We start from the raw sequence: 22,422 nt of genomic DNA, 5'->3' as shown, positions 1-22,422 counted from the left end.
AAACTCCTCATTGAAGAAAACACAATTCCAGTTTTGAGGAGCAGCCATCCAGAGCAAAAAATTCCCCTTATACTCCCTCTAAAATTCTTCCTATACCATAATGTGTGCATTATAAATAAAAGCTTATTAAACATGGTATGATGCAAAACTGATCCTTGCTGCATATAAATAAAATGTGTCTACTGAGTTGTTGGTTTATATCATCCATCATATTGGATAGCCATAACTACCTGGACCATTGCATTGTGTGGGATATAAATGTCCCTGGGGATCCAAATAGCATAGAATATCATTGCAGCAGTACTAAACTAAATCTGATCTGAAATGGATGAAACTGAGGTGGAATTCAGTACAAAATATTGTGCTGAATGCAAATTTGCTGAGCACTATTGTGAGTTTGTTATCCAGATACCTGAATTTTAAATTCTGAAAGTTGTGCATCATGCATAATACATCGTTCAAAAGTGGTGCAATATTTTTTTAAATTCACCTCTGAATCTTTGAATGCATAACTCAGGACATTGCAGGTCTCTTGTGAAAGGGTGATGTCTAGTCATTGGGTTTTCCCTTGCTAGTTGGCTTTCTTTTTACACTTATCGCAATCAAACTGAATCATGCACAAAAAGGGCAACCATCTGTACTGCAGACATCCATGAAGTGTGTTCCTCAGTCCTCAGCTAATACAGCTACAGGATTAGGGCACTGATCTGTGACCCTCTATTGATCCATCAGTTGAAGGAGCCCAAACAGTGTACCAAGCAGCCAGGCTCATATATATTTACTCAGAAAATATGCTTTGAAAAAGTGTGTATATAATTTCCTATGCACACATCTGGATTATTATCAATCTAGACATATTTATCACGAATACCATCACACAAATTTTTGACCATGCATATGTCGTCTGTTGTTGCCGTTTTAGCAACTCCAGTGAATTTAAAAATGATTTTTGTTGATTTCAACTGTAACGTTCATAAGGCAATTTTCAGCAATCTCCAATTTTAAAAATGTTGACAATCGACTGCGCTCATTTTGCTATAAAAGCTCCATTGGAAAGCGACAGAAGATACTTTCATTCCATCAGTGCGGAAGTAATTTCACCGGTGCAGTTATGAGGTGGCCCGAGTCAATCCATGATTTAACCATTTTATTTAACAGTAGCGTTGGCAACCACCTTTCCAAGTTAAATGTGATGACTGGATAATCTAGTCAAACACAAACAAAAATACTCTAGTAATAGTATCTATTCTTTTTGCATTGAAGGCATATTTCACCAAAAAACAAAACAAAATCACAATTATCCTAGTTCAAAACCAGTCTAACTTGTTCTTCCACTTATTTAGTAGAATATCCAGGCTTCTGCTTGACTGGGGCTCCAAAAATGTCAAAAAAGTACCATAAAAGTAGTAAATGTGACATTTGCTATATATATCAAGTTGTGTGTCAAAAATATTTTAGTTTTTGGCACATTTTGAGTAATCTCTTGAGACTGTTGTGTGTGAATATCCCAGGAGATCAGCAGTTACAGAAATACTCAAACCAGCACTTCTGGCACCAACAATCATGCCACAGTCAAAATTCTAATGGTTGAGGTGACCATTAACTGAAGCTCCTGACCTGTATCTACATGATTTTATGCATTGCACTGCTGCCACATGACATAATCATGGCTGATTAGATAATTTCATTAATAATTAGGTGTACAAGTGTTCCTAATAAAGTGCTCAGTGAGTGTGTGTGTCCAGACAGCATTTTTAGATTCTCAGGATGTTATCAACAACCCCTTTATGTTTGCGATTCTCAAAAACAATCATATTTTCATCCGATTTCAGAATCTGATTTAATTTGTTCTTACATGTTTTATTTCTTTCATAACAGGCAACAATTGGAATTGACTTCCTGTCAAAAACCATGTATTTGGAGGACAGAACGGTAAGCAATTCTAGTATGTTCTAACACAGCAGTAAATGAAATGCAATCCTCTCTTTTCCATTCAATGTCAAAGAGAAATATTTTTAATGAAAAATGTCTGAGCGATTATTGAGTGTCTGGAGCTTTTTTATTATAGCAGTTGGATTGCTAACAACTTCAGTATATGGCTGGAAGCTCATGTATAAAGAAAATAGATATTATCCTCAAGAGATCTCTTGTTGAAAGAAGGGTCTGTGAGGATATAACCCAGAAGTGATTCCATTACCTTCACGGGTCAGTTTGTAGTCGTTTTATAAGGTTACATTGATCCATCTCTCTGCAGGACTCTGGATGCTTTTATGTTGTATATTAAATTATTGTGTGTATATATGTGTTTGTGGGGCTGAAAAATTTGACTGTTACTTCGAGTGTCTCTGACTTGCAGGTTCGGTTGCAATTGTGGGACACAGCAGGCCAGGAACGTTTCAGGAGCCTCATTCCAAGTTATATACGAGATTCCACTGTAGCTGTGGTGGTGTATGACATCACAAGTGAGTGTAACACACACAATAACATACATACTAGGAATAGGCACTCCAAATGAAAGTAATGATCAATTCTGAAAGACAAAAATGGTGTTACTCCCTGTGACAATTACACAAATGTGCCCAAAATGGCCTAATTTCTCATGTTATTATTTTTACATTTTGTTTTTTGTCTGATTTAGAAAACAGCGATTTACATAGAAAATGTACATGGTAACTTTCAGTCCAGGGCAGCAGCAGTACTCTGTGTTTGGAGAGGATTAAATGGCTTTCACACAGTATGCATTCCCCTTCTGTCACTCAGAACTCACAACACACGTTGTGTCGATGTAGTGACACTAGGGGTCGCTCTTGAGAGCCCCGAACACCTCCCGTTCTTTGAGAAAAGGCCAGTGAGAATTTGCAAATGGAATTTGCATGCCACTCCCCCGGACATAGGGGTATAAAAGGAGCTGGAATGCAATTCCATTCAGGTTTTTTTCTTCAGAGACGAGTGGTTGTACTATCAGCGAGCTAAATACTACTGCTGTTCCATTCCCCTCTTAAGAAGCGTATGCTGTTGGATATATGCTGCATTTCAAGCGGCTTTCTCTTCTTCTGCATGTCGAGTGCAGATTTCGCCCCTGCGCTAAAAGAGTGTATATTCCTGCTAAAGAGTATATTTTCTCTATTAGAGCCCACACATTGATGTTGAACGTCTTTTTAAAAACGCGTCTTTATAAAGATGCCTTTCCGTCTTTGTGTGATTCCTGGATGGGGTCGTTATCTCTCCGCTTCGACGGTCACGGGCGCTGCCTCATGTGTCTGGGCAGAGGTCACACTGAGGCAGCGTTTGTGGATGGTTCATGTTCTCATTGCGAGAATATGACTGTGGCAACATTGAGGTTGTGGCTTTCCTTCTTCCACGGCAAAGCCACTCTTGACGCCCCCCGCACTGTGCCTTCTATCCACGGGTATGAGGCTGGCCCGGCTGGCGCTGGAGGCAATTTGGGGCATTCAATGGGCGCGGTCTCGCCGAGTAATTCCCCTCGGACCTCCCGTTCCCCAGCAAGATCGTTTGCTCCCGTCCAGTCCCTAAATGAGACCAGCCCACCTCACGGCCTGCATGACGTCTCTTTCGGGGCCTGCGAGCAGGATGAGGCTTCGATCGCTGCATCGGAAAGCGCACTGGCGATGTCGGACGCCGATGACTCGACTGGGCTTCTGCCTGCCCAGTCTGAGGCTGACGCAGAGCTGACCGGCATGCTTGCCTGGGCCGTCGCGATGATTGGTTCCACGGTTTGGGGAGCCGCTCACGACCACGCCCTCCACCCCCCGGTCCCTTTCTTCCCGGATGTACATGATGAACTGACGAGGTCGTGGAGGGCACCTTTCACTGCCCGAATCAGACTTCCGGGTTCGTCCGCTCTCACTACACTTGACGGCGGGTGGTCCACAGGTACACGGAGGTCCCTCAGGTGGATAAGGTGGTTGCGATGAACCTGTGCCCGCAAAACTCCGCCACCTGGCAGGATTGACCAGCGCTCCCTTCAAGAGCCTGTAGGACTACTTCATGTCTAGCGACCAAAGCCAGCTGTCCCACTCCACCTTGAAGGTATACGTAGCCGCTATAGCCGCACATCACGACACAGTGGATGGTAAGTCCTTAGGGAAACATGATCTGATCATCAGTTTCCTCAGAGGCGCCCGGAGGTTGAATCCTCCCAGGCCATGCCTCTTCCCCTCATGGGAACTCTCTGTGGTCCTCTTGGGCCTTCGGAGCGCCCCATTTGAGCCTCCAGAGTCAGTCGAGCTAAAAGCCCACACCTTAAAGACGGCCCTCCTGATTGCGCTCACCTCAAGAGGGTGGGGGACCTGCAAGCGTTCTCTGTCAGCGACTCTTGCCTGGAGTTTAGTCCGGCAGATTCTCAAGTGATCCTGAGACCCCAACTGGGCTATGTGCCCAAGGTTCCCACGACCCCCTTTAGGGATCAGGTGGTGAACCTGCAAGCGAAGCTGCCCCAGGAGGAGGCAGACATAGACCTGTCGTTGCTGTTTCTGTTGCTTGCTTTGCGCACTTACTTGGATCGCACACAGAGCTTTCGACGCTCTGAGCAGCTCTTTGTCTGCTTTGGCGGACAGTGGAAAGGGAACGCTGTCTCTAACAGAAGCTTGCCCACTGAATCGAGGACGCCAATGCATTGTCCTACCAGGCCCAGGCTGTGCCTGCCCCCTTGCGGGTTCGAGCACACTCTACAAGGAGTGTGACGTCTTCGTGGGCATTGACCAATGGCACCTCTCTAGCAGACATCTGCAGAGCAGCAGGCTGGGCAACACCCAATACCTTAATGAGATTTTACAATCTCAGCCGAAAATGTGCGCTTTTACCCCCAGTCGAGTACACAAAGTCATGGACCCTGGATGTCCTTCTTCCCTAGCCCTATGGTTCACGAACTCGGCAGAGGAGTTCGCAGCCAGCACCACTACGGGGTCTAATATGCCCTGTACTGGGATGGGTGCTCCACAGGTGCCGATTACTCCGGTAACCCTTGTGATGTGTATTCCGTTGTACGGTCTCCCTGTCGGCGGACCCGTGTCTCCCTTTGGCAGAGCTCTCTCTGTGTCGAAATCATACGCATCGAAAATGACATTTTCTGTGTAATAATGGCTGGTGGCTAGTATCAGGTTTTTTTTAAGTATTTTTGAAAAGAATAAGATAAAGAGGGATCAATAAATTATGAACAATCATACTTTATTATTATTCTGTAGTTTACCTGATTTATATGCAATCAAGTATCCATAAAATAGTAACTGTAATCTAATTATGATTATTTAAAATATAAGTTACTCTAATTACAAGTACTTGATTTTTAGTACACGTGTCGTGGCACACGGTTGTAGTGCATAGCATGGGTATGAAATTAGGGCCCGTTTCTTAAAAATCCTATGCTATTGCACTGAGATGCAATGCATCTGAAAAAATGTTCGTCTAACCTTAGCATTTACAACAACAGTTAATAAATGTAATGCAGATGGAACTCCATTGCTTCTGTCCCATTCCGAGTACTCAAGAAATCAGTTGATTTATCTAATGAGTTCCCAAATAGACATAATGACCAAAATGCACATCTCTAATACATACTTGATTGTTCATACTCTGTGTAACTCCTTTAGCTCTGAAATACATTTCCAAGAGCAAAACAGCTAACATGATTGCAACTGCATGATTTGTCATTTTGAGATGTGATCAATGTTTTTTTTTCTATCAATAAAGTGTATGTGTTCTACCAGGTAGATTCACCCCAAAGAAGCAGCTATAGGTTATTTTTCACAATATAAATATTGTTTTTTTTTTGTCCATAAAGCTTTTAGAGGTTGGAGTGTAATACATTAGCAGTGCACACAGGATTACAACTCTATTGATATGACCACTTCTATGAGATGGAAAAAAATGCTTTGTTTCACCTTTCCAAATTCAAATTGTACCAAGTCAGTTTCACCTTGAAGCAAAGACAAGGTCATTGGTGTCAAGTTGTACTGGAGAGCAGCTATTAATCACACAGTAAAACACAATCAAAAAGAGTCTCTACCCTGCAATTTGTCATTGTATTTGAAAAATATTGGTATATAATTACTTTGTGAGACCTGTTTTAATATAGTGAAGATAAAACACAATGGTGTAGAGTAGCTGCAATACATTCACTTTATTTATCTCTCTATCTATCTCTCTATCTCTCTCTACAAAGATATGAATTCATTCCAGCAAACTACCAAATGGATAGATGATGTCAGAACAGAGAGGGGAAGTGATGTCATTATCATGCTTGTGGGCAATAAAACAGATCTGGCAGATAAGAGGTGAGTCGTCCCACTCTTTTTAGTGTTCATGCATTCTCAGACGCTTTCATTATTAAGCTGCTTAACAAAGCTGTTTCACTCACCAGAGTGTGAATCAAGGCTGTCAGATTCATTAAAGAGATTCACAGAAAAACAAGAAGGAAACCTGTAAAAAACATTCAGCCTTATTATCACTTTAGAGTTTTGGGAATGAAGGAGAGTGGATAATTTGAGAACAAACTCAAAAGGGAAGTGGTGAAAAATAACACATGGTTCAAAGAAGGTTACCCCTAAAATGATCTCTCCCTGTCTGCCCTCTCTTATTTCAATTTTAGATGCTTTTCTCTTACTCATAATTGGTAAAAACTGTCAATGCCACTGTCCCACAGAAGCTGCATCTGAAGAAGCAAATATGGCTAGTTGTGACACGGGGAAGTAGTCATAATGCCAAATAATGCAAATATGCGTTTTTGTCTAGAAGTATGTTGGTTTCAAACACCTAGTTTAAAAGCCTCTTAAATGAGAAAACTTTTTGTGTATTCTACCCTCCAAAAACACTCTCTGTATCATATTTGTATGTGTGATGAAAAGGAGGGTGGGGCCGGGCCGTGAGTGTGCACAACCGGCCTCCAATCTGGCTAATCAGCCGAGGAGAGGGATAAAGCCGAGCCAAGACATAAACATAAACACACGGCAGCTGCGCGTGGCTCTCTCTCTCCCGAACTGTCGCATCCGGCTCAGCCTTATCCCTCTTCTCGGCTGATTAGCCCAATTGGGGGCTGGCTGTGCGGACTCACGGCCCGGCCCGCCCTCCCCCTTGTATGCTAATGGCTTAACATGTGAACAGAATACAACTATACTGGTATATATTGAGGCAAGGGTCAACTATAAAATTAAGGTACATTTTATATACAAACATTCAAGGTACATTTATGTTTATTTCAGCATTTTATTGAGACAGGTTGTCACATGTTTTAGGCCCCATTTTCACCTGGTATTAAGATGCATTTCGGGTGATCCGATCACATGTGGTCAGCCCTAAATACAGGTCTAAACCGTTTTGTGATCGGATCACAAAAACCACATACAAATGGTCATAAATGCATCTGACCAGATCACATTTGAGGTGCAAACACCTGTCTGTCCTGTATGCGTACTGGCAGCAATGAAACTCAACCCCTCACCTGTCAATCAACTGCAGCGCTAAAGCAAGAGTTTAAACTTTAGCCGGTTATGAGCGGTTTTAAAAGAAAATAACCGTCCAATAGGAAAATTTTAAAAAGCGGAAACATACACAATCATGAGAGCTACATGGATCTTCTTTAGTGTGTCTGATATCAACACAGATGACAAGCACGAACACCAACCTCCTTTAATACAGGTAATCATCTAAAATAGTGGATAATTCTGCTTTACATGTTTGTGCTTAGATTAAATTTCAACCGCTGCTTATAGAAACAGAGTGCCATTTTGTTCACACTTTCTATGTCTTTTCTGACTTTAAAAGTAACAGTAACACAATTACATAGTGACTGATGTATGTTGTCATGAAACAGAGACCATCCCTCCAAATCCAAACTCAAGTGGTCACAGGAGATGCATTTAAATGTCCAAGTGTAAACAGCCATGTGTCTCACCTGACCACATGTGATCGGATCACGTGAAACGCTTCTTAATAACAGGTGGAAACGGGTTTTAAATGTGAAACCATGTTTATTGTTCCATCTCATACACAGCCGACAAAACAAGCTGCACACTATGGAGTCAATTCCACGGCACATATATTTGTAAAAATATAAAATATAAAGTTTTATGAAAGAAAAAAAGTATTGAGCAAAAATGTTTTATTTGTAATCTATTTATTGTCTCCTTTAACAGTGATAATGTAACATCTATTTGTTTAAATTTTTTAGAAGACAATATACTGTGGTATAGACAATTATAATCTATAAAATAAACATAAGAATCAATCAATAGTCCAATCAATTGAGAGAGAAAAACTGCAGATGCTGGCTATTTCAGACACGTTAGCGAGTATGGCTAATAAATCCACCGCTTTAACTGATCTCTAACTTTGTTATCTGAAGCAAACACTGTTAAAACACATTTAATGCTAATTAAATAAAAGGAAACAATCAACTTTACATACCTGAGATCCACCCGCATGCCTCTGCTCGGCTATGATGTTTGATCCGTGTCTCAAGCTAATGACGTAACTTCCAGGGAGGCATCACTGAGCCCGTTGTACACGCCCCAATCACCTGACTCCACCCCCACGTCAAAACAGTGCCATAAAGTGAAACGCACAGAAAAGTGAAGTGCAAAGGCAAAACGGTATCATGAGCTCAGACGTGAGGAAATGCAGATTAAAAGGAGTGTTGCAAAATAATTAGTAGGCATTGCAAAGAAAAAGATGTGTGGCAAAATCATTGCTGCCTAAAAATCAGTTTCTTTTACAACAGTCATTGATTTTTGCAATTAATTTTATCTTGGTTTTTGCTATATTTTATTTATATTTTGCAATTCTTTATTTTTGTTTGCAAAACTTTCTTTTTTTTCTCTCGATACTTTATTTTACTTTTGTGATACTTAATTTTTGTTTAAAAAAAATATTTCCGGTCGTGGCTCACCTTCGTAAGAGGGCAAGCCACCCCAGCAGCTCCCCAGCTCGGTCCTTCTACCTACGGGTATGAGGCGGGGTTGGTTAACACTGGGGCCAATATGGGGACATCAATGGGAGCTTCTCCGCCGGGTATTCCCTTACACTCCTCCCACCCATTGCGGGACCGCAATCTCATTCGGAGCTCGCTACGAAGATTAGTGATCGATCACAGCATCGAAGAGCGGGCTCGTCATGTCTGATGCTGAGGACTCGGCTGGACTCCCACCCTCCGGTGCGGCAGCTCAGTTGCAGGCCAATGCGGAGCTGACGGCCATGCTTACCCGGGCAGCTGAGAGTGTTGGGCTGGAGTGGAACCCTCCACTCCCCCCCGAACCCTCGTGGCTCGATGATTGGTTCCTGGGGCCAGAGCGTCATTCACGGCCACGCTCTGCCCCGTTATTTTTTTCTCGGACGTGCATGATGAGCTCACGCGTTCGTGGCAACCATCTTTTACTGCCCGCGCATGATTTGTACACTCCTCTGCTCTCACTACCCTCGATGGCAGGGCGGCAAGGGGCTATTCGTCGATTCCCCAAGTGGAACAAGCGATTGCGGTGCGTCTGTGCCCACTGAAATCCTTTCAGAGGCTCATGGAGCATATGGCATCCCCAGCGACGGTCACGCCGCTCGGGTTGATGCATATGAGACCACTTCAGGGACCCTGAGGAGGCTATTGCCATTGATCCTGGGCAAGCATGTGTTGGTCCGGACAGATCAATCACCAAGGCGGCCTACACTCTCGTCGAATGTCACAACTCGCCCGTCGTCTCCTTTGGAGTCAGTGGCAGCTCAAGTCGCTGCGGACCACTCGCATCCCGGGCCACCTCAACAGCACAGTGGACACACTGTCTCGGCAGGTTTCGGCTCAGGTGAGAGTGGAGACTCCACCCTCAGGCGGTCCAGCTGATCTGAATCCTCCCACTGCCTGCTTTGGTACTCTCTTACTGAGGCTCCCTCGGCACAGATGCCCTGGCACACAGCTGGCCCCTGGGGCTATGCAAATATGCATCTCCCCCAGTGAGCCTACTTGCACAGACATTGTGCAAAGTCAGGGAGGACGAGGAGCAGATCCTCTTAGTGGCCCCTTACTGGCCCTCCCGGACTTGGTTCTCGGACCTCATGCTCCTCACGACAGCCCCCCTTAACTTGAAGAAGGACCTTCTTTCTCAGGGACGGGCACCATCTGGCACCTTGAACCGGACCTCTGGAATCTCCATGTCTGGCCCCTACTACCTGCAGTGGTAGACACAATCACTCAGGCCAGGGCCCCTCAACGAGGCTCTATATGGCCTGAAGTGGCGTCTGTTTGCTAAGTGGTGTTCTTCCCAAGGCAAAGACCCCCAGAGATGCACAGTAGGATCACAGTGCTTTCCTTCCTGCAAGAGAAGTTGGAGGAAGGCTGTCCCCTCTACCTTGAAAGTGTATGTGGCAGCTGTATCGGGTATCACGATGCAGTGTACGGTAAGTATTTAGGAAAAGCACAATTTGATCAACAGGTTCCTGAGAGGCTGGAGGAGGTTAACCACCACCCCCATAAACATAAACATAAACACACGGCAGCTGCGCTGCGGCTCTCTCTCTCCGAACTGTCGCATCCGGCTCAGCCTTATCCCTCTTCTCGGCTGATTAGCCCAATTGGGGCTGGCTGTGCGGACTCACGGCCCGCCCGCCTCCCCTTGTATGCTAATGGCTTAACATGTGAACAGAATACAACTATACTGGTATATATTGAGGCAAGGGTCAACTATAAAATTAAGGTACATTTTATATACAAACATTCAAGGTACATTTATGTTTATTTCAGCATTTTATTGAGACAGGTTGTCACATGTTTTAGGCCCCATTTTCACCTGGTATTAAGATGCATTTCGGGTGATCCGATCACATGTGGTCAGCCCTAAATACAGGTCTAAACCGTTTTGTGATCGGATCACAAAAACCACATACAAATGGTCATAAATGCATCTGACCAGATCACATTTGAGGTGCAAACACCAGTCTGTCCTGTATGCGTACTGGCAGCAATGAAACTCAACCCCTCACCTGTCAATCAACTGCAGCGCTAAAGCAAGAGTTTAAACTTTAGCCGGTTATGAGCGGTTTTAAAAGAAAATAACCGTCCAATAGGAAAATTTTAAAAAGCGGAAACATACACAATCATGAGAGCTACATGGATCTTCTTTAGTGTGTCTGATATCAACACAGATGACAAGCACGAACACCAACCTCCTTTAATACAGGTAATCATCTAAAATAGTGGATAATTCTGCTTTACATGTTTGTGCTTAGATTAAATTTCAACCGCTGCTTATAGAAACAGAGTGCCATTTTGTTCACACTTTCTATGTCTTTTCTGACTTTAAAAGTAACAGTAACACAATTACATAGTGACTGATGTATGTTGTCATGAAACAGAGACCATCCCTCCAAATCCAAACTCAAGTGGTCACAGGAGATGCATTTAAATGTCCAAGTGTAAACAGCCATGTGTCTCACCTGACCACATGTGATCGGATCACGTGAAACGCTTCTTAATAACAGGTGGAAACGGGTTTTAAATGTGAAACCATGTTTATTGTTCCATCTCATACACAGCCGACAAAACAAGCTGCACACTATGGAGTCAATTCCACGGCACATATATTTGTAAAAATATAAAATATAAAGTTTTGCGAAAGAAAAAAAGTATTGAGCAAAAATGTTTTATTTGTAATCTATTTATTGTCTCCTTTAACAGTGATAATGTAACATCTATTTGTTTAAATTTTTTTAGAAGACAATATACTGTGGTATAGACAATTATAATCTATAAAATAAACATAAGAATCAATCAATAGTCCAATCAATTGAGAGAGAAAAAACTGCAGATGCTGGCTATTTCAGACACGTTAGCGAGTATGGCTAATAAATCCACCGCTTTAACTGATCTCTAACTTTGTTATCTGAAGCAAACACTGTTAAAACACATTTAATGCTAATTAAATAAAAGGAAACAATCAACTTTACATACCTGAGATCCACCCGCATGCCTCTGCTCGGCTATGATGTTTGATCCGTGTCTCAAGCTAATGACGTAACTTCCAGGGAGGCATCACTGAGCCCGTTGTACACGCCCCAATCACCTGACTCCACCTCCACGTCAAAACAGTGCCATAAAGTGAAACGCACAGAAAAGTGAAGTGCAAAGGCAAAACGGTATCATGAGCTCAGACGTGAGGAAATGCAGATTAAAAGGAGTGTTGCAAAATAATTAGTAGGCATTGCAAAGAAAAAGATGTGTGGCAAAATCATTGCTGCCTAAAAATCAGTTTCTTTTACAACAGTCATTGATTTTTGCAATTAATTTTATCTTGGTTTTTGCTATATTTTATTTATATTTTGCAATTCTTTATTTTTGTTTGCAAAACTTTCTTTTTTTCTCTCGATACTTTATTTTACTTTTGTGATACTTAATTTTTGTTTAAAAAAATATTTCCGGTCGTGGCTCACCTTCAGTAAGAGGGCAAGCCACCCCAGCAGCTCCCCAGCTCGGTCCTTCTACCCTACGGGTATGAGGCGGGGTTGGTTAACACTGGGGCCAATATGGGGACATCAATGGGAGCTTCTCCGCCGGGTATTCCCTTACACTCCTCCCACCCATTCGCGGGACCGCAATCTCATTCGAGCTTCGCTCACGAAGATTAGTGATCGATCACAGCATCGAAGAGCGGGCTCGTCATGTCTGATGCTGAGGACTCGGCTGGACTCCCACCCTCCGGTCGCGGCAGCTCAGTTGCAGGCCAATCGCGGAGCTGACAGCCATGCTTACCCGGGCAGCTGAGAGTGTTGGGCTGGAGTGGAACCCTCCACTCCCCCCCGAACCCTCGTGGCTCGATGATTGGTTCCTGGGGCCAGAGCGTCATTCACGGCCACGCTCTGCCCCGTTATTTTTTTCTCGGACGTGCATGATGAGCTCACGCGTTCGTGGCAACCATCTTTACTGCCCGCGCGATGATTTGTACACTCCTCTGCTCTCACTACCCTCGATGGCAGGGCGGCAAGGGGCTATTCGTCGATTCCCCAAGTGGAACAAGCGATTGCGGTGCGTCTGTGCCCACTGAAATCCTTTCAGAGGCTCATGGAGCATATGGCATCCCCAGCGACGGTCACGCCGCTCGGGTTGATGCATATGAGACCACTTCAGGGACCCTGAGGAGGCTATTGCCATTGATCCTGGGCAAGCATGTGTTGGTCCGGACAGATCAATCACCAAGGCGGCCTACACTCTCGTCGAATGTCACAACTCGCCCGTCGTCTCCTTTGGAGTCAGTGGCAGCTCAAGTCGCTGCGGACCACTCGCATCCCGGGCCACCTCAACAGCACAGTGGACACACTGTCTCGGCAGGTTTCGCTCAGGTGAGAGTGGAGACTCCACCCTCAGGCGGTCCAGCTGATCTGAATCCTCCCACTGCCTGCTTTGGTACTCTCTTACTGAGGCTCCCCTCGGCACAGATGCCCTGGCACACAGCTGGCCCCTGGGGCTATGCAAATATGCATCTCCCCCCAGTGAGCCTACTTGCACAGACATTGTGCAAAGTCAGGGAGGACGAGGAGCAGATCCTCTTAGTGGCCCCTTACTGGCCCTCCCGGACTTGGTTCTCGGACCTCATGCTCCTCACGACAGCCCCCCCCCCTTAACTTGAAGAAGGACCTTCTTTCTCAGGGACGGGGCACCATCTGGCACCTTGAACCGGACCTCTGGAATCTCCATGTCTGGCCCCTACTACCTGCAGTGGTAGACACAATCACTCAGGCCAGGGCCCCCTCAACGAGGCGCCTATATGGCCTGAAGTGGCGTCTGTTTGCTAAGTGGTGTTCTTCCCAAGGCAAAGACCCCCAGAGATGCACAGTAGGATCACAGTGCTTTCCTTCCTGCAAGAGAAGTTGGAGGGAAGGCTGTCCCCCTCTACCTTGAAAGTGTATGTGGCCGCTGTATCGGGGTATCACGATGCAGTGTACGGTAAGTATTTAGGAAAAGCACAATTTGATCAACAGGTTCCTGAGAGGCGTGAGGAGGTTAACCACCACCCCCCCAAACCCCCAGGCCGCACCTCGTTCCCTCATGGGACCTCTCTGTGGGCCTTCGGGGAGCTCCCTTCAAGCCCCTTGAGTCAGCTGAGTTAAAAGCGCTCTCTCTAAAGACCGCCCTCCTGACGACGCTCACCTCCATCAAGAGGGTAGGGGACCTGCAGGCGTTCTCTGTCAGCGAACTGTGCCTGGAGTTCGGTCCGGCTTACTCTCACGTCATCCTGAGACCCCGACCGGGCAACGTGCCCAAGGTTCCCATGACCCCTTTCAGGGATCAGGTGGTGAACCTGCAAGTGCTGCAGCAGGAGGCGGCAGACCCAGCCTTGGCATTGCTGTGTCCGGTGCATGCTCTTTGCATCTATTTGGATCACATGCAGAGCTTTATAAGCTCCGAGCAGCTCTTTGTCTGCTTCGGTGGACAGCAGAAAGGAAGCACTGTTTCCAAACAGAGGATCGCTCACTGGGTCATCGATGCCATCACTATGGCATACAATGCCCAGCATGTGGCGTTTTCCATTGGGACCCCTAGTGTCAACTCATTGACACAACGTTGAGTGTTTGACAGATAAGGAATGCCATGGTTACTGATGTAACATCCATTCCCTGATGGAAGGAATGAGACGTTGTGTCCCTCTTGCCACAACACTGAACCAACCGCTGAAATGGCCGGGTCTCTGGCTCGGCTCCTCAGTGCGAGTGTGTGTTTGCAAGTGGCATGCAAATTTCACATGCCGATTCTCATTGTCCTTTTCTCAAATATCAGAGATGTCTGGGCTCCCAAGAGTGAACCCCCTAGTGTCAACTCATCGATACAGCATCTCGTTCCCTCCATCAGGGAAAGGAGTTTACACATGACGTTTTTTTAAAAAAAAACATGCATTTTATTGGTTTTATTTACAAGCTCACTTAAAATTAGAAGGAAAGAAGCATATGGATTAGGACATATATGTGTTGAATCACTTTCATGAATATGAGATTTCAATGTCAAATGCTTCACCACAGCTAACAGATCAGAGGTACATGTTCATCAAATTAATTAACATTTTGAATGATTTGGCCATTTTATGCTTTATTTGCTCATTCCTTTTATTCCTGAGTCCTGAAAGCTCAGAGATAAATAAATCTCTCTCTGTCTCTTTTTGTTTCTGTCATTTTCTCTCTTTTACTGTGTGTTTCCCAGAGGGAGGTCAATGTTTGTCCTCCTCCTCTACAATAATAACTTCCCTCTATAGTTTTCATCCTCCATTTCACCTCATGAGCCAGGTTATCCATACTAATTTAAATGTACAACTCTTACTCTTATGAGACTTGGAAAGACTGAACATTTATTAGAACTAGAACATTTTATTAGAAACAAGAACGGGTATTAGAAAAGAGAGCAATAATTGGTTTGACTGATATTTTTAGCCAATATTTACACTTTTTCCTTTTGAGTAAACAGGTTAGGTTTACCTACAGCATAAATTAATCACTTAGATTACATAAAAATTCATTTTAAACTTAAAGTTTCTTAATTGTAGAAACTTAGGCTGGTGTATACTGCAAATAATAATGATAATAAATAATTATTTGAATTCTTTGTTGACTATGTGACTATGCACTATATTAGTCTTGAAAAGCAAGCTGTTCACCTTAAGATTTTAGTGATGAGTGATGACATAGAAGTAGAAATTCAATAATAATGGTTATTATGCATAATATGTTATTGGACACATAAATATTATGGACAAACCATGTATCACTTAACTTCCCTGTACCAAGAACTCTTAATAGCAATGGTTTATCAACATAATTGAATTGAAACTGCATTAAGTACTCTGGCTTTGCAATCAAAGACATAGGTAAAGAACCTTGGTGTCATTCTAGACTCCGATCTGAATTTTAAGTCTCATATAAATTATGTTACTAAGACCTGTTTATATAATCTTAGAAATATCGCACGAATTCAACCCTTTGTTTTACTTAATGATCTGAAAAAATTTAATGCTTTTATTTGTTCTCGCATTTACTATTGTAAACCACTTTATACTAGCTTACCTAAGAGTTGGATAGAGAGACTGCATCTGGTGCAGAATGCTGCAGCCAGAGTGCTTACATGATCCAGGAAGAGAGATCACATTACACCAGTTTTAGCTCATTTACATTGGTTACATCTTAAGTACAGCATTGATTTTAAGGTTATTTTAAGGTTTATTTTTTTAAAGCACGTAGTGCCTTAACACTGTCATACATTTCATACATTACATATGATGTTCCATCTCGCAGTTTGAGGTCTTCCCATGCAGAGTTTCTTACATAACGTATTGTACATTTTTAGAGATCTGATGAATCCGCTTTTAGCCATTATGCAGCAAAAATCTGAAATGCTTTACCAGCTGAAATTAGACAAGCACCAAGCATTTACATTTTTAGAAAGCATTTGAAGCCAAATCTTTTTAAACTAGCATTTCATTGATCTATTAAATTTTTTATTAATTATCATTATATTAAATTAGTCTCTTGACTTTTACCTACATTTCTTTTAATTCATTTTAATACACTGCCTGGCCCAAATAAAGTTGCATACTCTAATATTTTGTTGGACCGCCTTTAACTTTGATTACAATATGCATTCATTGTAGCATTGTTTCTACAAACTCATGCAACATCACAACATATATTTCCATGCAGAGTTGCGTTCGTTTTTGGCCGAGATCATGTATTGATGACAGAATAGTTGAACCACTCCGTAAAGTCTGCTTCAGCACATGCCAAAGGCTTTCAATAGGGTTAAGGTCAGGACTCTGGTGGCCAATTCATATGTGTAAATGATTCCTCTTGCTCCTTGAACGGCTCTTTCACAATTTGAGCCTGATGAATCTTGGCATTGTCGACCTGGAATATGCCTGTACCATCATGAAAGAAAAAATCCTTTGATGGGATAACCTGGTCATTTAGTACATTCAAGTAGTCAGCTGACTTCATTTTACTGCTGCATAATGTTGCTGAGCCTAGACCTGACCAATTGAAGCAAACCCAGATCATAAAACTACCCCCAGAGGCTTGTACAGTGGGCACTATGCATGATGGCTGCATCGCTTCATGTGCTTCCCTTATTACCCTGGCGTGCCCATCGCTTTGGAATAGGGTAAATCATGTGAAGGGAGAGGGTCGGTTTTTCCAGGAAAATCCAAAGGATGTGACGTTTATGTGCGCTTCCGGGAGCCTCAGACAGTAATAGCTTCTCTTCCGCTATTCAACAGCATCAACAGACAGCCTGCAACACTAGGTAATGTTATCTTAGAGATGGAATCCAGCAAACGGCTAGCTCCCAGCACAACACTAACTCTTCAGAGTAAGCAAAAAAAAAAAAAAACATTTATCTACTGAATCCTGTCTGGCTAATTGGGAACGTGATTGTGGTCGAGCGAAAACTAGAATGAGCATCGGCAGGCATTTGATTCCTGGAGGGGATTAAAACCGACCCTGAATTGGTGTTATTCTTATTGGACAGGTAAGCTTAACATAACTGCAAAACATGTGAAATATAGTGCCATAAGGATTGATCTGTGTAATTTAGCTAACTTCACATTTCCTGCCAATGCTGACAAATTGCAAGCTACCTTGCTTCATAACTTTCAAATAATTTCAACAATCTACTCTTTATACTAAATGTCAGGTATATAGTATAAATGTAAGAAAATATGCTGGTTTCTTGATCATAGTATAACATATGACATACAAAACATACAACAGTGCAACATAAGTTGTGCAATAGTAAATTGTCTGGTATAGTTCAGTAATATATATCTGTGTGTGTGTGTATCAGTATTCTGTGTTAGCTGATAAGTAGTTTTTGTTTAGTCTCAATGTTTGTAGTAAAACAATCATAACTTTGTCATTTTAATTATGCTAACTCATCTGTCAGTATTATTCCAATTAATCCCGTTCAGTCTCTTTGTACGTTATGTCATTGTTTTGGATGCTCGCTCGCTTGCATCTCTATGGAGTGTGTGCACAAGCACAAGCAACAGGTAGCTGGCTGCAGTTCACTTAATGGCCACAGGTGTCATTAATAACAAGGGTTTCTGAATCTTTCTCACTGCACCTTTAAATAAACACAAGGGAGAATGAAATGCAATCATTTTCATTGATATGCACTTTATATTTATATTTCATATACAATGATACATAGTAGCTTAATAAAAATAATTTTTTACCTTCAAATATTTTTGCTGTGCAAAGCTTCTTCACTGACTTATTTTTTAAACCCCAGTTGAACATTGCATAATAATAAATTATCACTGTGGGACACGTCAGGTTGATTATTATAATATAATGCTGAATTATCATTATTATTCTGATTATTAGATTTTCATTATGCAAAAGTAATATATTTCTGTTCTATTTACATTCTATACACATTCCTGAAGGATTGTGAAATGAGTCTACTGATTCGCTCTTTATGAAAAGTAATGACCAAATGAAAGCACAATAAAATAATCGTGATATTGATGATATTGACGATATTGGGCAATGTTACATCATCAGCAAAATTATCTTGATTACATCATTAATATTCTTTATATTGCCCAGCCCTTCTAACAAGTGGCTTTCTTGTGGCCATACAGCTGTTTAGTCCAAATCCTGTAAGTTCTCGTTGCATTGTGCGTGTGGAAAGATCTACTGTCGATTTTTTTACAATGTGACTTCAAGCATTTTAGTGATCTCTGATCATGATCATTCAAGATTTTATTCAGGCCACATACTTCCGTGAAGCTGATGGTTCACGACTATCCTTCCAGGTTTTCATAATGCATTGGACAGTTCTTAACCCAATTCCAGTGGTTTCACCAATCTCCTAATTTTATTCTTTGCTTGACGCAGGCCAATAATTTGCCCCTTCTGAAACGCAGTAATATCTTTTGCACGACCACAGGCTACGTCTTCCGACATGGTTGTTTAAGAAATAAGAAGCTACACACTGCATCAGTTAGGGTTAAAATAATTATTGCCATCTGAAACATATTTTATTTATTAATAAATTAAATATATGTCTCAGTCCCCGCTGCCCCCAGGTCGCCGAGTTTGTAGCAACTCCTCCCTCATTTAGAATTTAGACCCTACTCATGAAAAGGTTAATGAGTCACCATAGTGATCTATACTGTACCCACGTGTTTAAATATGAGTGCTATGCACTGATCTATATATATAACTGGATAGCTCATGACGTCACAAAAGTGAAGCTACTGCGCCGCCATCTTGGTATTCCCTAACGTTCTGTATTCCTGTGGGTCTCAATGGGAAATCGTCTGTTTTGGTGAGTACTTTTTACCTATCCAGTCACATAAAAAAAATGTTTTATGTCTGCATACACTGCATCACAATGCAATCTTCCTAAATATGTAATTCATTATTTATTTTGACTTTAATTTTTTCCCCCTGCTTATTCTAAATGTGAGCGTGTTATGTTACTCTTTATTGCAGCAGCATTACGTTCAGCGGCGCACGTGCGCACATGTTTCAATAGAAACAAGTTTAAGAAACTTGAGGTAAGATATCAGTAGACATTTTCAAACATATTTTTAGCAGGCTTTAAAGTTTTTATTCTGAATACATAATTATGTTTTGTAGCTTTTGTTTACGTTGAACGTGTTACGAATAACAGTATAACTCACCAAGTTAGCTTTTTTGGTCAAGTTGAATATCTAATTTCAGATCAACACCGGTTACATATGATAAATATAATGTGGGCTTTCATTAATTTTCTGTGTGTGATTTGTACTTTTTGCAGTGCAGGCCTGAATACGGTCCAGCTCACGGGCATCATTTATAAAGTGATCAGTTGGAATAGACGAGGAGCAGGGCTGGACTGGTAATCTGGCCTACCGGACATTTTTCCGGTGGACCGACGCACTTTGGGGCCGATCAGGGTGGACTAGCCATCGGGAGAACCGAGCGGGCCGCAGTGTCGGCCGCGATAAGCTAAAACGAGCCGCCGCGTTAGTGAACTCTCTCTCCCCCCCCAACACATTTTTGGCCAGTTATGTCAAATCCCGGGCCGATTTCTCTTCCCAGTCCAGCCCGTAAAGGAGCACATGGATATTGTTGAAGATAAACAAGGTAAGTGCCGTTTGGATTTCAATAAACATCGCACTGAATGTCAGATAAAACTGGAATTGGTTTGCAACAGGAGGAAAAGCTGTATGAGGAGACAGTTGTCAGCCTGGCTTCACTGAAGAGCTGTTTTAACAGAGTAAAATATATTATACTATCTGTTCTTATTTGCAATGAAGATACTTTTGCAACATGCAGTGTAAGTCTCATAAAATTACTGTGTTTCAGATAGTATAACATATATATAACATTTAATATTAATAGAAAAGTTGACCCAAATATGTAAATTCTGTCATCATATACTCAACCTCATGTCCTTCCAAATCCATGTGACTTTCTTTTGCAGAACCCCCAAAAATGTATTTTGTATTCCATATAAAGAAAGTAAACGCTGAGCAAAATAGCTTGTTTTGGTCACCAATGGCTTTCATTATATGGACAAAAACATTTTTTAAAATGTCATCTTTTGTGTTTCACAGAAAAAGTCCTACAGGTTTGGAAGGACATGAGGTTGAGTAAATAGCTGTGCGTAAGGTCTTAAGTTGGGGTATAAAGTTCAAGGCTTCAGTAACTACTAGTTAGTTTGCAACTAAGTTGTGCTTAATTTGGTTGCTCCACCTGTTCTTAAAGTCTTAACTAGTAAGATGTTAACTCTCCGTAAAGTGATGCATAGTTGCATAATATGGCGTTTACCTGCATTGATCTATTAAGCAGCGTTCATATTTGTACACAGAAGTATTAAAAATCCATGAACTTCAATTTGATTTTGTTACGGTTGATGTACAAACCTTGTTTGCTCACGTAACTGTCACTGCGGACGTCACAAGAGCAGCTCTCTTGAGAAACATATTTTGATAATTAAGATATTATTTTAATTATTTAACATTTTATACTTTTATATTTGACTGTCATTCATATGATTTTGAAGCCTGAAAAGGAAATCATACCCTTATTTTATTATATGACTCAAGCTTGTAAAAATTTTTATAAATGAATTAGTTAGTTTGTATGGTAATTATTCATCATATTTATGAAACACCTAAAACAGGCAATTAATTGTCATAATCACAATTATTTGATTGATGCCTGTCATGCAAAACATGAGCTTATTGATGTCATAAAATATCAGTCTTCTTTTTTATTCCATCAGTTACACCTGCTCTGAGTCTTCTGTAAATATTTAGTTTATACGTAGGGGTACGTCGTACTGAAGTTTAATATTTAGTAGTGCGTAAATTGTGACTTCATGCCCATTTACGCCACAACTAGGCTAAGTTTAAACTTTTGTATAGCTGGTGCAACCGGCCGCTGATCTTTATATCAAACTTTTCATTTTTCTACTATTTTGCAGTACAAGCTTGCCCAGAGTTTTCTTAAGCCGTTTGGAGTGTGATGCAGCACGTTTCCTTGGCAATGAAGTGGAGGCTGATGTTTGTGCAGCTTTCTGCAATGCACTTTGAGTATGAAGATGTGATTGTTGTATTGTTCTAGGTTGAACATGTTTGCCTCAAGTTCCCTGAATGCAGAACCACCATGTAGATCCAGAACCTTTGTGGGGACAGAGATGGGCCTTGTGAGTGTGTGCTGTTGAAGAAATCTCTCAGCTGTCTTGCAGACTTTCAGGACGCTGTCTGACGGTCTTATAAATCCACCTCAGGACTTCATGTCGATTAGTGTGTTCATCTTGGGAAGAGCTCTCGACACTGAGTGCTGATAAACAGGTAGTGCACAGAATCATCTTCATAGTTATTTTATCTGTATGCTATGTACCCCACCACAGCCTCTTTGAACATGGACAAGCTGGGAAGAAATACAGTGATGTTTTTCTCTGTGTCTTCTGTTTCAGGCTGAACGTCACTGCCTGAAATGCCAGCATATCAGAAGATGCTGCCTCCAGTGTCACTGTGCTATCCGGTGGAGAACTGTTGCCACTAGCTCTGATGGCATGTCTTGCTACCATTCTTTTGAAAGCTGAATAATGTGGGATTGTTGTTAAATCCATTAGCAGATTTGCTCCCACATATCTGCACATTTTATTGTATTGTTCAGTTTAAGTCAATTTTTGTGTACTTGGAAGCTTTTGTTATTGAACAAATAAATATGTATGATTTCCTTGTTTGCATATGTCAATAAACTTATTTCTAATTATGATTTAAAAGATCAGGGGATTGTTGAAATAATTAAATTCTCACAAGCTGGTATGTACATATTCCAGAAATGAATGCAAATGGATAATTCCATTAAGTAAAGGTAAATTAATTTATGTGTGTGTGTATGTGTATATATATATATATATATATATATATATATATATATATATATATA

The 22,422-nt window shown here is 41.8% G+C and overlaps 1 protein-coding gene and 1 long non-coding RNA gene across 3 annotated transcripts in view; both read left to right on the top strand.

The window, feature by feature from the left end:
- Positions 1-22,422, top strand: part of LOC127646831 (ras-related protein Rab-6B-like) — a 169,363-nt gene that overhangs the window by 105,651 nt on the left and 41,290 nt on the right. For both annotated transcript variants that reach the window (XR_007970973.1, XM_052130740.1), the window contains exons 3-5: positions 1,879-1,932; positions 2,357-2,462; positions 6,182-6,293. Coding sequence is in view for 1 of the 2 variants with exons in the window: in XM_052130740.1 (XP_051986700.1) it covers positions 1,879-1,932; positions 2,357-2,462; positions 6,182-6,293 (272 nt within the window). In the remaining variant the exon portion in view is untranslated. The remainder of the gene's footprint in view (positions 1-1,878; positions 1,933-2,356; positions 2,463-6,181; positions 6,294-22,422) is intronic.
- LOC127646834 (uncharacterized) lies at positions 18,487-22,165 on the top strand. Its single transcript, XR_007970975.1, has 4 exons — positions 18,487-19,532; positions 19,775-20,103; positions 21,589-21,818; positions 21,944-22,165. It is a non-coding gene; the product is annotated as an uncharacterized LOC127646834 (long non-coding RNA).

Source organism: Xyrauchen texanus, chromosome 7 (genome assembly GCF_025860055.1).
Source record: "Xyrauchen texanus isolate HMW12.3.18 chromosome 7, RBS_HiC_50CHRs, whole genome shotgun sequence".
NCBI lineage: Eukaryota > Metazoa > Chordata > Actinopteri > Cypriniformes > Catostomidae > Xyrauchen > Xyrauchen texanus.
Note: the sequence above shows the minus strand (reverse complement) of the source record. Positions and strands in the feature narration are given on the sequence as shown.